Source organism: Peromyscus eremicus, chromosome 5, assembly GCF_949786415.1.
Source record: "Peromyscus eremicus chromosome 5, PerEre_H2_v1, whole genome shotgun sequence".
Classification (NCBI taxonomy): Eukaryota; Metazoa; Chordata; class Mammalia; order Rodentia; family Cricetidae; genus Peromyscus; species Peromyscus eremicus.
Genome location: NC_081420.1, coordinates 55,699,235 through 55,713,043, shown reverse-complemented (window position 1 = coordinate 55,713,043; position 13,809 = coordinate 55,699,235). Strand labels below are relative to the sequence as shown.

General features: G+C 37.6%; 2 protein-coding genes across 10 annotated transcripts in view; one reads left to right on the top strand and one right to left on the bottom strand.

The window, feature by feature from the left end:
• The window catches only part of Gdi2 (GDP dissociation inhibitor 2), a 30,165-nt gene extending 19,966 nt beyond the window's left edge, over positions 1-10,199 (top strand). For both annotated transcript variants that reach the window (XM_059263484.1, XM_059263485.1), the window contains 5 exons: positions 4,262-4,361; positions 6,670-6,841; positions 8,815-8,959; positions 9,141-9,195; positions 9,286-10,199. In XM_059263484.1, coding sequence (XP_059119467.1) covers positions 4,262-4,361; positions 6,670-6,841; positions 8,815-8,959; positions 9,141-9,195; positions 9,286-9,432 — 619 coding nt within the window. In that variant the 3' untranslated portion in view covers positions 9,433-10,199. The remainder of the gene's footprint in view (positions 1-4,261; positions 4,362-6,669; positions 6,842-8,814; positions 8,960-9,140; positions 9,196-9,285) is intronic.
• A 179-nt stretch (positions 10,200-10,378) lies between these two features.
• Positions 10,379-13,809, bottom strand: part of Tasor2 (transcription activation suppressor family member 2) — a 47,904-nt gene continuing 44,473 nt past the window's right edge. For 7 of the 8 annotated variants that reach the window (XM_059263471.1, XM_059263475.1, XM_059263479.1 and 4 more), the window contains 3 exons: positions 11,850-12,031; positions 11,316-11,430; positions 10,379-11,054 (listed from right to left, as the gene is read on the bottom strand). In XM_059263471.1, the coding sequence (XP_059119454.1) occupies positions 11,051-11,054; positions 11,316-11,430; positions 11,850-12,031 (301 nt within the window). In that variant the 3' untranslated portion in view covers positions 10,379-11,050. Of the gene's footprint in view, positions 11,055-11,311; positions 11,431-11,849; positions 12,032-13,809 lie in introns of those variants that run through there. The other variant, XM_059263478.1, reaches the window with a different exon arrangement.

Here is a 13,809-nt window from a genome sequence, read left to right as displayed (position 1 = left end):
CTCTTTCCTACTTAGTGGGTCCTGTGGATTGAACTCAGATGCCAGATATAGCAAGTGTATTTACCTGCTGAGCCATCTCTCTGGCTCTATTTATTGTTTTGTTTGTTGGTGTTTTGAGACAAAGTCTCTCTGTGTAGCCCTTGCTATCCTGGAACTTGTTACGTGGACCAGGCTGGATTTGAGCTCTTAGGGATATACTTACCTTCATCTATCATATTCTGGGATTAAAGGCATGTTTTATCTTTATTTTTGATAGACTTTTTCCTCTAGCAGTGGAGATTGAGCCTATGTTTTAACACCCAAGTGGGTGGGATATGCCACATCATTATAATTTTATCTTTTAAATCATTTTAAGCTTGGCGGTGGTGGTACACGCCTTTAATTCCAGCACTGGGGAGGCAGAGGCAGGTAGATTTCTGTGATTTTGAGGCCAGCTTGGTCTACAGAGTGAAATCCAGAACAGCCAGACCTATACAAAGAAACCCTATCTTGAAAAAACAGAACAAACCAAACCAAACCCAACACCAGTACGTGGGTATCGTGTGGAGCCGAGGACAACTTGTTAGGGTCTGTTCTCTCCTTCCATGTGGGCTCAAGGGATCAAACTCAGGCCATCAAGCTTACCTGAAAAGTTTTCCCTGCTGAGAGAGCTGAACCATCTCACTGTCATTATGGCTTGAATTTGCCTATCTAGAAAACTAATGTTTACTACTTTTTCATGAGCTATTTGTAATTTTGTGCTGTGATTGCTCAAGTCTTTTGCACAGTTTTAAAGATCTGGGTTGTTTTTGTTTTTGATTTGTGGGTCATCTTGATGTATTCTGGTGCCAATCTTTTTTTTTTTTTTTAAAGATTTATTTATTTATTATGTATATAGTGTTCTGTCTGCACGTATGACTGCAGGCCAGAAGAGGGCACCAGATCTCATTATAAGTGGTTGTGAGCCACCATGTGGTTGCTGGGAATTGAACTCAGGACCTCTGGAAGAGCAGTTAGTGCTCTTAACCTCTGAGCCATCTCTCCAGCCCTGGTGCCAGTCTTTTACCTGATCTAATGTACTACAAATATTTCCTTCCAGTTGGTGGCTTGTCTTTTTTTGTTGTTTTTATTTATTTATTTTTTTCTAAGACAGTATAGCCTTGGCTGTCCTGGGATTCACTCTCTGCAGAGCAAATCGGATCCGCCTGCCTCTGCCTCCCAAGTCCTGGAATTAAAGGTGTGCACCACCACATCTGATGGTGGCTTGTCTTTTATAACAAGTTTTGCACTTTGATAAAGTCCAGTATGTCAAACTTATTTTTACATGTGTTGAATGCATTTTGAGTACTATGAAATCTTTCTTTAGCCTAAAGACCAGAGAAGCTTATGGTTTTGCTTTTTTATGTAACAGCTATAATTCACCTTGAAAGAATGTTGATGCCTAAGTGAGGTACAGTTTGAGCCTAATCTCTGGTATTTAGTTGTTCCAGCGGCATTTACTGGGTGTGTGTGTCTCCTTTTCCCAGTGGTCTTGTAGTGAAATGAGTTAGACACATGTTTAGGTCTAGTTTGGAGGCTGTTTTTGTTAAGAGTTTTTCCTATGCCTTTACCACATTGCCCTGCTTATTATAATTTTGTAGTTAAATCCTAGAAGTCAAGTGATGTAACACTTGCACTGTATGTCTTCAAAATTTATGTTGGCCATAAGTTTATTAAAGTACACAATATTTTGGGGAACACAATACCACCACATTTCCTCTCTTTTTGTCTAAAATTAAAAAAGGCTTATAACTAATACAAGAAAACTATCCAATAGTATATACAGCCAAAAATTACATTAATGATGTCTAGTCCATTAACATTTGACAGATTCAGATAAAAGCTCCATTATATATATTAACAATGTCCAGTCCGGGTAACATCTGATAAACTCAGACCAAAATTTTTTCATTACTTAATCTTATTTAAAACAAGTAGATTCCATAATCTCCCTTCTTATCTTATCATAACCATATTCTCTCTTTTTTCATTTCATAATAGATTCGGTAGTCTACCTTCTGTCATTTTTATATCTTCCCCCTTCTTCACATCTCTTAGAACCAGGCTGTTGATTTCTAGAAAAGCTTGCAAGGTTTTTCTTGGAACTGAATTGTCTGTACATCAATTTGTGACAAATTTCCATTGTACTAATGCTGAATCTTCTACCCACACCTGTGTTTAGAGTTTGTCTCCACTATGCTTTTATATGTAACTTTGTTCAAAGTTATTTAAAGTATTTTATCGCCGGGCAGTGGTGGCTTACACCTTTAATCTCAGCACTGGGGAGGCAGATGCAGGCGGATCTCTGTGAGTTTGAGGCCAGCCTGGTCTACAGAGGGAGTCCAGGACAGGCTCCAAAAGCTGCACAAAGAAACCCTGTCCCCAAAAAACAAAGTATTTTTTTCTTGATACTGCTGTTAGTTAATTCTTTATTTTGAAGTTGTTTGCTGCTAATATATATAATGCACAATTAATTTTTGTATATTAACCTTGTTGTCCGTTTTACTAGTTCAGTTATTCTGATAGACATCAGAATTTTCCATGTACACAGCTATGTCAGCCATGAGTAGAGAGAGATTAGATTTTCCCCTCAAATCTGTATGCATTGTGCCCCCTTTCCACTCCTGCTTTTATTGTACTGGCTAGAACTAGAAAAATGTTGAACTGGCAAGAACAAACATTCTTGTTCCCAGTCTTAGAAAAAATATTAAATATTTTCTATTAAATAGTGTTTTGTTTTTAGTAGTTTTTTGGATTGTTTTGTGAGATTAAATTCTTTTCTCGTCATAGTTCGGACAGCTTTTAATTGTGAATGGGTTAACAGTGAGTTAATGGTACAGGTTTTCTTTGTATGCTGTTAATATACTGAATTACATAAAATTGAGTTTTGGAGCTGGGTGTGTGGCACATAGGTGAGCCCTGTATGACTGTGCTATATCCTCAGCCTGGCTTTTGTTTATTTGAAAATTTTTACCTTCTTTTTGAAGGACTTTGTTGGTTGTAGCCTGTTTTCATTTAGCACATTGGAAATAGCTTTCCCCATGTCTGGTTTTGGCTTGAATGAGAAAGTGACTGTCCTTGATCCCAGGAGTTCTTTCTTCAGGTATTTTGAGTTGTTCTCTTCTGTCAGTGATCTAGCTTTCAGGCTTTTCAGTTTTTTGTTTTTTGTTTTTTGTTTTTTGAGACAGGGTTTCTCTGTGTAGCTTTGTGTCTTTCCTGGATCTTGCTCTGTAGACCAGGCTGGCCTCGAACTCACAGAGATCCACCTGCCTCTGCCTCCCGAGTGCTGGGATTAAAACCGTGTGCCACCACCGCCCGCTTTTCTTCAGTTTTTGACAGTCTTGCTGTTTGAATATTTAGATTACTTTTAAAAGAACCAAACTCAGAGTTTTAGGTCATTATTTATTCAGCTATGTGGTCCCATTCTCCTTTTCTTTTGGCGCACCAATCTCTTGTGTGTTAGGCCCTTGGCATTATACCATTCCCTGAGTCAGTGAGGCTCTGGTCATCTGTTTTTCTTTTGTGTGTGTAGTTGTATCTTTATTTTCCATATGAAAGAAAAGTGTTGTAGTAGTTTACTCTTTCGTCTCCCATTAATTTCCCTTGTTCTTTACTCACTCTCTGTCCTCTTCTTCACGTAGCACCCCTTTCTACTTTATGTCATACATGTATGTGTATATTTGTTAATATATTACTTTATATATTGTAAATAGAGATAGTTATTCAGATCTAAGTCATTTGAGAAAAAAATGTGATTTGTTTAAGTCTCTATTTTGCTCAACATGATTTTCAGATCTTTTTTTTTTTTTTTTTTTTTTTTTTTTTTTGGTTTTTTGAGACAGGGTTTCTCTGTGTAGCTTTGCACCTTTCCTGGGACTCACTTGGTAGTCCAGGCTGGCCTCGAACTCACAGAGATCCGCCTGGCTCTGCCTCCCGAGTGCTGGGATTAAAGGCGTGCGCCACCACCGCCTGGCCCATGTATTTTTTTAATAGCTGACATAATTTCATTTTGTCTACACTCAGCCACACTTTTTTCTTTATTCACCCCCTCCCTATTATGTTCTTTTCTGCCCTTGTCTAACCCTTTCTTCCCAACAGTTCTCCCTCACACTTTCATGTCTTTTTGTTTGTTTATGGTCCATTACCTTTAATTAGTTGGTACTATAATTCATTTAGATTCAAGAAGGGAGACTTTAACAATTCAAATAATTGTGAATTATAATTGGTTAAATTTTTTTTTTAGGTTAAGTGCTATATATGGAGGTACCTACATGTTGAATAAACCAATTGAAGAAATCATTGTGCAAAATGGAAAAGTGGTTGGTGTAAAATCTGAAGGAGAGGTAAGTAACTTCTTGTTAATTAAAATGTGCTGTCTGCTATATATTTAATGTGGTGTGGACACTGATATTATATCCTGGGTGCCCCCTCCCTCTCTCTCTCTCACTCACTCATTGTTTAAAGCTCTTATTACAGTTTTTTCTTTTTTTTTTTAAGTCTTCACACAGCTGTTCTCTCGGGGAGTTTCAGGGTGTTGGTATGAAACAGAAGTGGCTGTAATGCATTTGTCATGCAACTAAGCCTTAAGATGACAACATCTTTTCAGTACTCTATCATATACTGATTATTTACTTTCTACTAGGACATATATGACAGTCTAACAATAATCTCTGGAGGTCAAGTAGAGCCAGGATTGGAATTACTTCTCAGTACCTTGCAACTGCTCGATATTGATTATTGGCAAAGCTAGTTTAAATGGTTAACTGCAGTTCAGTAATTATGAACTAAGTTATGAAGATAATAGATTCAGAGAAAACTGTAAATATAATTATTGGTGGTTTAGAGTGTTGTTGTTGTTGTTTTTTTTTTTTGGTGGTGCTTGGGATGGAATCTAGGACCTTAGTCTTTGTAGCCTCATTCCCAGTACACTGTTTAAAACAAAACAAAACAAAACAAAACACTGTAAACACTGAATGGTAAGTTATAAATTACTTTTTCCCAAATAGCTGTTTTGAGTGATGCTCTATGAGCACTGCTGTGCAAAATAACTATCTTTAAGACCCTGTCTTCAGTTTTTTAGTTATATACCAAGAGGTTAAGCTGCTGGATTAAATAGTAATTCTGGTATTCATTGATTACATTTGTGGTATTCATTGCATTTGTGGTATTTAAACAGTAATTCTGTTACTTTTTTTTTTTTTGAGAAAGTGCCATATTGTGACATCAGCCATTTTATGTTACATTCTCATGAGGAGTGCACATATCCTGTTGTTACTTTCTGTTTTGGGAGTAGCCATCCTAATAGGGGCCTTGTGGTTTTGATTTCCCATTACTGGTGCTTGGTGATATGGTTCTTGGCAATTTGTAGAGCTTTGGAGAAATGTCTATGAAAATCTTTACAGACAGGTCTTTCTCCCCCCCCCCCATTTATCTATCTATCTATCTATCTATCTATCTATCTATCTATCTATCTATCTATTTTGTGACAGTTTCTCTGCATAGCCCTGGCTGTCCTGAACTTGCTCTGTTGACCAAGCTGACCTTGATCTTGATCTCAAAGATCCACCTGCTTCTGCTTCTTGAGTGCTGGGATTAAATGCATGCCCGTTACTGCCTATTTTTTCAATCCAGTCTTTTTTTTAAATTGCTGAATTCTAGCAGCTCTTGATATACTTTGGATATTAATTCCTTATCAGATATATTACTTGCAAATATTTCTTCTCATTATGTTTCCTTTTGCTTTTAACTGCATTAAGAGTTTAGTATCTACCCGGGCGGCAGTAGCACATGCCTTTTATCCGGCACATGCCTTTTATCCAGCATTTGGGAGGCAGAGCCGGGCTGATCTCTGAGAGTTCGAGGCCAGCCTGGTCTACAAAGCAAGATCCAGGACAGGCACCAAAACTACACAGAGAAACCCTGTCTCGAAAAACAACAGAAAAAAAAAAAACAAAAAAAAAAAGAAGTTTAATATCTGATACACAAATTTTAACTTTTCATGAAGTCCATTTTGTGAGTCTTTGGTGTGTTAAAAAGTTATTACAATAAATGAGGCTTTTTCCTTACTTTTTCCCCTAAGAATTTTTATAATTTCATATAATTTCAGGTCTCAATCCTTACGTATGGTTTTGGGTAAATTTTAACTTTTTTTTTTTTTTTTTTTAATTTTTTTTTTTTAGCAGATAGTTTTATCAGTCCTAATGGTTTTGATCTGTGTTTTTTTGAGAGTCTCATGCAGGTAGCCCTCACTGGCCTAAATATAGAACAGGTTGGCATTAAACTTGATCCTACCTCTGCATCTAAGTGCTGGGATTACAGCTGTGCTCTACAAGTTTTTAAGATTTTTCCTCATCCCATAATTGGTTTTGTCAAAAATCACTTCAAAGTATGAAGGTTTATTTCTGGCTTCTCTTCTGTTCCTTATCTTTGTGCTAGTACTGGGTATCATACTGTATTGACTGCTGTAGTTTTTTAGTGGAGTCCTTCATCTGTGTTCTTTTCTCAGTTCTAGTTATTAATGAATTCGGTCTTTAAGATTTTATCCATTTTAGGGTTGATTTGGAGAGCTTAACCTTCTAATACATGAATGTGGGACATATTGCCATGTTTCCATGTCTTCTTTATAATGTCTCTTTTAATACTTTGTTACAGATTGCTCGCTGTAAGCAGCTCATCTGTGACCCCAGCTATGTAAAAGATCGGGTTGAAAAAGTGGGCCAGGTAATCAGAGTGATCTGTATCCTTAGCCACCCTATCAAGAACACCAATGATGCCAATTCCTGCCAGATCATCATTCCACAGAACCAAGTCAACCGCAAGTCAGGTGTGTTTTGGAGACCAGCCAATGAGGGTAGAATGGCTTTACTCCATACTGTAATAAAGAGACTTTAGTTTGATATGGGAAGCAGACCTAGGAAGGCAGATGTGGTCCTTCTAGCAGCAGTACACTGAAATGATGTCAGCCTGGGATCCATTGCCATGAATCCCGGCTTCATGTCTAGAGTGAACAGACTGCATGGGTGAACTCTTGCAGGCTTCCAGCTTTAATTCATTAGCTCAACTGACATCACTGTGTTTGAGCTAATTCTGTGTCATTGTGGTTTTAATGATTGTATTTGTTTTAGCAACGTGCTAGAAAACAGTGTTCATTCATTTCTGTGATTAAAGTCAGGACTTGGTCTAAAATTTCAATTCCCATTTTGATATAACCAGTGGTTTTCAACTCTATTTTGTATTTTGGTTAGAATGCTCACATCTCATTTCACTCAGAAGGAGTTTTCAGTATTATGATTTTTTTTTTTCCTTCCACATAAGAAACCACACCACAGAGCATTTTCATTAGAACAGAAAGATAGAAACATGTTTTTTTTTTTAAAAGTGATTCTCATGCATAATCTTAGATCTGTGAAAAACTTAAAAATTCCAAAAATTGTTTCTACATTTGAAATTATATTTAGAATAGTGGTTATGGTAATATGTAAGTATTAATTTTCCAATAAGTAAATGAGGAAATCAGTACTTAATAAAGCCTCCATTCAAAACCTTTAGCCAAATCTACAGTTTGAGTTTATCTCTAGGTTTAGCAGTTTATAGTCATCATACATCCTCAATCTCTTAAGGTTTTAGTGAGCTTTTCCATGGGAAAACCACCCGGTCAGAGGAAAGATTTATTTTGGCTCCTGTTTTCAGTGTGGTCAGCTGACTCATTTGTGTTGAGGACAAGGCAGAGTCTAATGATGGTGGAAGTATGAGGCAGCAAAATATGCTTACCTCATGGAAACTAGGAACGCAGACAGCAAGCAAGAAAGGGTCTTGGGCATAAGATCATACCCTTTCAAGGACATGCCCATAATGACCTATTTCCTCCTGCTAAAGTGGTTCTCAACCTATGGGTCATGATCCCTTTGGTGGTCGAACAGCCCTTTCACAGGGATCACATATTGTGCATATCAGATGTTTAATTACAATGCATAACTAGCGAAATTAGTTTTGTTTTTTTTTTTGTTTTTTTTTTTGTTTTTTTTTTTTTGTTTTTCGAGACAGGGTTTCTCTGTGTAGCTTTGCGCCTTTCCTGGAACTCACTTGGTAGCCCAGGCTAGCCTCGAACTCACAGAGATCCGCCTGGCTCTGCCTCCCGAGTGCTGGGATTAAAGGCGTGTGCCACCACCGCCCGGCTGCGAAATTAGTTTTGAAGGAGCCATTTTTTTGGCTGGGTGGTGGCAGCACGCCTTTAATCTCAGCACTCTGGAGGCAGAGGCAGGCAGATCTCTGAATTCAAGTCCAGCCTGGTCTACAAAACAAGTTCCAGAGACTGTTACAAAGAGAAACCCTGTCTCAAACAACAAGAAACCTCATAATAATAGTAATTTTATGGTTGGGGGTTACCACAATATGAGGAACTGTATTAAAGGCTCACAGCATTTGGAAGGTTTAAAACCACTGTGCTAGATCCTATTTCCTAACAGCCCATTCAGCTCTGAACTCATCGATGGTTTGATGACATTAGCACTTGCCTGATCCATTCATCTGTCAAAAGCACCACCAGCAAAGGACCAATCCTTCAGAGTATGAATCTATTTTGGGTGATATTTTATATACAAATCATAACGTGGTTAAGAGAAATTTCAGTTAGTAAACATTTGTAACTTACTAAGACTTACTTAGTTTACCTCCATAAATAAGAAGTTTAGACAGCATTGCCTGTTCCAAGTAATTTTAATTTATAATGCAATGAAACCATCATACTTGTGCCCAAGGTTTACAAATGCCAAGGTGTATGTTGTTATTTGCTTTTAGATATCTATGTTTGCATGATCTCCTTTGCACACAATGTGGCAGCACAGGGCAAATATATTGCCATTGTAAGCACAACTGTGGAGACCAAGGAACCGGAGAAAGAAATCAGACCAGCTTTGGAACTCTTGGAACCAATTGAACAGAAGTGAGTATTGTGCTCATTCATGTCAACTGAAACGGAGGTGTTGGTGTCTGCTGCATGGTCAGGTAATTCTGAGAACAAGGCAGGGCAGCCATTGGTTGCTGTGAATCATTAGAATGCCTTGTCCTGTCGGTCTTATGCTTTAAGGCAAAGCAGTGATGCTGGTTTGTTTCTTCCCCTTTAGATTTGTCAGCATCAGTGACCTCTTTGTACCGAAAGATTTGGGAACAGAGAGCCAGGTGAGTGTGATGATCTAAATAAAGTCATGATCAGTCTTTATTGGGGAGCATCCCTAAGTAGTTTGAAGTCTCTATAATTCTTAATTCCAGATCTTTATTTCCCGTGCCTATGATGCTACCACTCACTTTGAGACAACCTGTGATGACATTAAAGATATCTATAAGAGAATGACAGGATCTGAGTTTGACTTTGAAGAAATGAAGCGCAAGAAGAATGACATTTATGGAGAAGACTAACAGCAGTACATATAATGTAATTAGGACAAACAAAATTTGGCAAATAATGTGTATTGTATGAAATCAATATTGTAAGCCCTGCTTTTATGATCAAAATGGAGATTGAAGAGTGCTATACCAGTGAATACTACTTCCCTTCACTTTTCTAATATCATGTATTAACTTGTTTTCATGGAATGGCTAGTCAGAATTGGTTGTTTTCTGTTCAGTTCAACAAGACTGGATTTTTTTTTAGTGAAGGAGCTGTTCTAAACAAATATTGATAGAGAACTTGATACAGTACTTGTATCTTTTAATCAGTGTAGCCTTTGCGATTGGGTGCCTCTGCTCAAGAGCTGGATCTATACAATTTGTGCCATCTTGATATTGGAAGTCTAAATTGAATATTCTTTGGTTTGGGAAAACATTCAAAGTTTTCTCGTTTTTGCTATGTGAAGTATTAAAGCAGGGCCCAAACAGTAGACCCACATATTTTGTTCATGTGGGTATAAACTTCTAACCAAACTTCAAACTTAGGAAGTTGTTTGGGAAGCCAGTATGTGGTATTTTAACCTACTACAATTGCTGAGAAGGAGAAAGGAACCTTATGGTAAGTAGGGAAAACATAGAAGCACCTTTTATCCCAGGTATGGCTTCTTCAATGGACCAAGCTACAATGCAGTATTGATTTGACAGAGCCTTGATTTCAATGATGTCTGTCTCAAAACGGCTCCAAATGATTTCTGTACTGCAAAATAAAGCCAAACTCTGGAAAACACTGTCCTGCATATTGTCTGTCTGTGTTCTGCTTATATTGCCTTCCGGCGAGCTAAGGGCATTAGTATTACCTGATAGCTTTAGATGGAAGCCATTTCATTCTTAATATAGGCTCATTGTAGTAGGAGTCTTCTTAGGCATACTGGTCAGTGGCCTTGTACGCAGATTGAATTACAGCACAAACAACTTTATTTTAATTATCTTTATTTAAAAAAACCAAACCAAACCAACCCAACCCGAAACTAGGTATAAAAAGCCTTTGTTCCAAATAGATAGATAGTATACAAATGGTTTTTCTCTTGTGTGTATTTTAAAGACTTAAGAAAGTTCTAATATCATAAATAATTTCATCAGATTGATTTTTGTAGTGCAGCATTAAAAAAAAACCAGTAAGTGGAAAAGTGTATAAATTTGTCGTTTATGGAAAAAAATGCTTTTTCTCTTTGTAGTGTTTTTTATGCAACAGCAAACAAAACCATTACAGACTATACTTTTTACAATGTGGTAAAACATCTGAAACATGCACTTGATAAGCCTCTGACCACACGCAAAAACAGCTATTAAAATAGACTTTACTTTAGCTACGTAAAACATGTGAAGGTCTCAATTTTAGTATCAAGTTCAATAGTTTGGAAGGCATGATGTTTAGAATGAAAATAATTTACAGCAGTATTCAACCATTGTAACTCAAAGCTAATGGCAACTATGGTCCATGATGAAATGAGACATTCTAGCAAAGCATGAAAAATGAAACATGGATTTTTCAGATGAGGATTGTTTGTATGTATTTGAAGTTTTTCAGACTCAGGAAAATACTAATTTATTAATTGTTGTTATCTTCCATGTCTAGTCTCAACTCCAATCACCTGTAGGAACACAAAATTGGTAAAGCAAAATGACCAAGAAATACTTATAACTGGGATAACAACCTAGTGGGGAAAAGCCTATCCATGTTGGAAGAGGTTGGTTAATCTCATTTGTGGTAATCGCAGAAGCTGATGGGAATTCAACTCATTGGTTAAAAAAACAACAAACAGTGAGGTTTTGAACAGCTTTCTTTCCCTCAGTGGCACTGTTTACTGCCAGTAATTCCAGCTTACACTAGGAGTTTTACAAAAAGTTCTTACCAGTAGCTACTCTTAAATGGAGCTGCTATCTTTTGTATATTTTCAGTGAAGTAGTTTACATCTGCGACAAGGATTCCATTATTTTCAAAGACTTCTGTAGACACTTTGGGCCTGTCTGTAAAGAAGAAAAACTGTGACAAAAGCTAGTATACCCATTTTTGAGGTAGCAGAATTCATTAGAATAAGAAGAAAAAATTTAAGACAAATGGCAGCAGCGTGGGAGAGGGAAGGGATATAATGGACAACTGTACTGGTTTCAGTAAACCAGGCAGCCCAGCTAAGGCTCACAGAAAACGTGAAAAAGTAGAAAAATGTACAATTAGAAGACTATTAACGAGAGAAACTTAGCACTCCTTGGCAAGCATCCTCTGGACTTAAGGGTATTTGTCAAAACACATGCTGCCTTACTTACTGGCTATGGGTAATACCACATACATCTAAGGCATTCAATAACTACTTAAGAAGGATATTTCTAGAGCTGTCCTGTTTTAGCATTAACTGAATAATGAAGATTAGAACTCAGATTAAATATACCTGTTAGGAAGACGGCAAACCTGGCATTGATATGTTGAATTTGCAGGTTTAGCAAGCATTTCAAAATTTCAGCTTTCGTTGGTGATGGAGAGTCACAGTTGTGATAATGAAGCAATTCAATGATATTTACACTCTGGTATGATTTTAGAATTAAGTTCTTTTTATGTGCAATTGAATCTACCCTGGAAAATAGAAAGAAATGTTAGTAGCTTTTCTTGCTTTCATTTAAAAGAAAGATTTTCTGTTTGAAAGAATGTGGACATGTTAGTGCTGGTGTCCTAAGAGTCCAGAAGAGGATGTCTGATCCCCTGGATCTACAGTTAAGGGCAGTTGTGAGCCACCCAATGTGGGTGCTGGGAACTGAACTTGGGTCATCTCTCAACTACCAAGCTAGTCTCTCTCTGCTTTCATTTTAACTAGTTGTATTAAAATACTTGTCAAAGAGCCTGTCCTTTTTCTTGATGTGTTTTCATGGCATAATGGCCACTATGTATGCACTGTCCCAATCAGTTGCCTCTAAACTTTTCAACGACTCCTTTGAAAGTACAGACTGCAACCTTGGACCGCATTCTAAGACAGAGACATAATCCTTGTAGTTACTCCCACTTCAACCATGTATGTTGGCAACTAAAGGTTCTTCAAAGTTCTCAGGCAGTCACGCAATTACAACTACGCTTTCTCACTGATCTTAGTGGACTTTTGCACTAATTATATGTAAACAAATCTTTCTTGGGGGTAGGGAAAGGTCTTGCTCCATAGTTATAATTACTATAGTCCAGAGATTGCCCTCTGCTCCTGCCCTTTGTGCTGGGATCACATCATGTGCTGCCATGCCTGACAGTAATAGGTCTAATTTATGCTTCATATTAAGTCTTGTGGCCAGATTACCAATCTCAGCCAAAATTGTCTTAATTTCTCACCTCTATAATATCATTACTTTTCCTTTTTTCATCTAGAGGAAAATCTGTCTTTAGTTCTTTGAATTTGTTTACCTGTAGGTGTGTACCTGATAGCTTTAATACATGCTTATCATGGATATTAAGCTTTTCTTCTAAAATGCTGGTTAGCTGGGGATGGAGAGGTGGCTTAGCTGTCAAGAGCACTGGTTTGATCCAGCACCCATATGGTGGCTACAACTGATGGAATCTGATGCCGTCTTCTGGCTTCTGGGGGCACTGTATGCATGTGGTACATACAGGTAGGCAAAAACACCCATACACAATTTTTTAAAAAAGCTCATCAGCTTTTTTCAGGCCACACCCTTCAGTCTGTTTTGCTTCATGCACTATTCTTACCATGTTAGTGAACCTTTTCTTGGGTAGCTTCTACACCAAGGGAAAACCTGAAATTTTTTCTGTCTTTAAATGTATGTGTCTGTGTGCATCTGCATGTCAGTGTGAGTGTATGCGCAAATGAATGTGCAGGTGCCCAACGAGGACAGAATCCTCTGGAGTCCTTGGGGGCTAGAATTACAGATGGTTGAGTCACCTAATACAGGTGCTAACATCCAAACTCCTGTGTAGCAGCAAGTGCTGTTAACTGATCTCTCCAGTCTGTACTGTCTTTAATAGTCTCATGCATACAATTCCTGCTATACTTGCTCCTAGTGTCTGAAGAAAGCAATTTTAAAAGGGGGCTGGAGAGATGGCTCAGAGGTCAAGAGCACTGACTGCTCTTCCAGAGGTCTTGAGTTCAATTCCCAGCAACCACATGGTAGCTCACAACCATCTGTAATGAGATCTGGTGCCCTCTTCTGGCCTACAGTCATACATGCTGTATATATGAAAAATAAATCTTTAAAAAAAAAAAGTATTCAATAATTTAGTGCTCAAAGTCTGGAATTGATGTTTAGCCCTAAAACTAACTAGTAGTTTGCTCATGGTCAGGTTTGTCTTCTTGGTATTATTGTGTTCCTTTTTGGTGTCAAGTTTTGAATGAGACTGTTCCATGTAAAGCATCC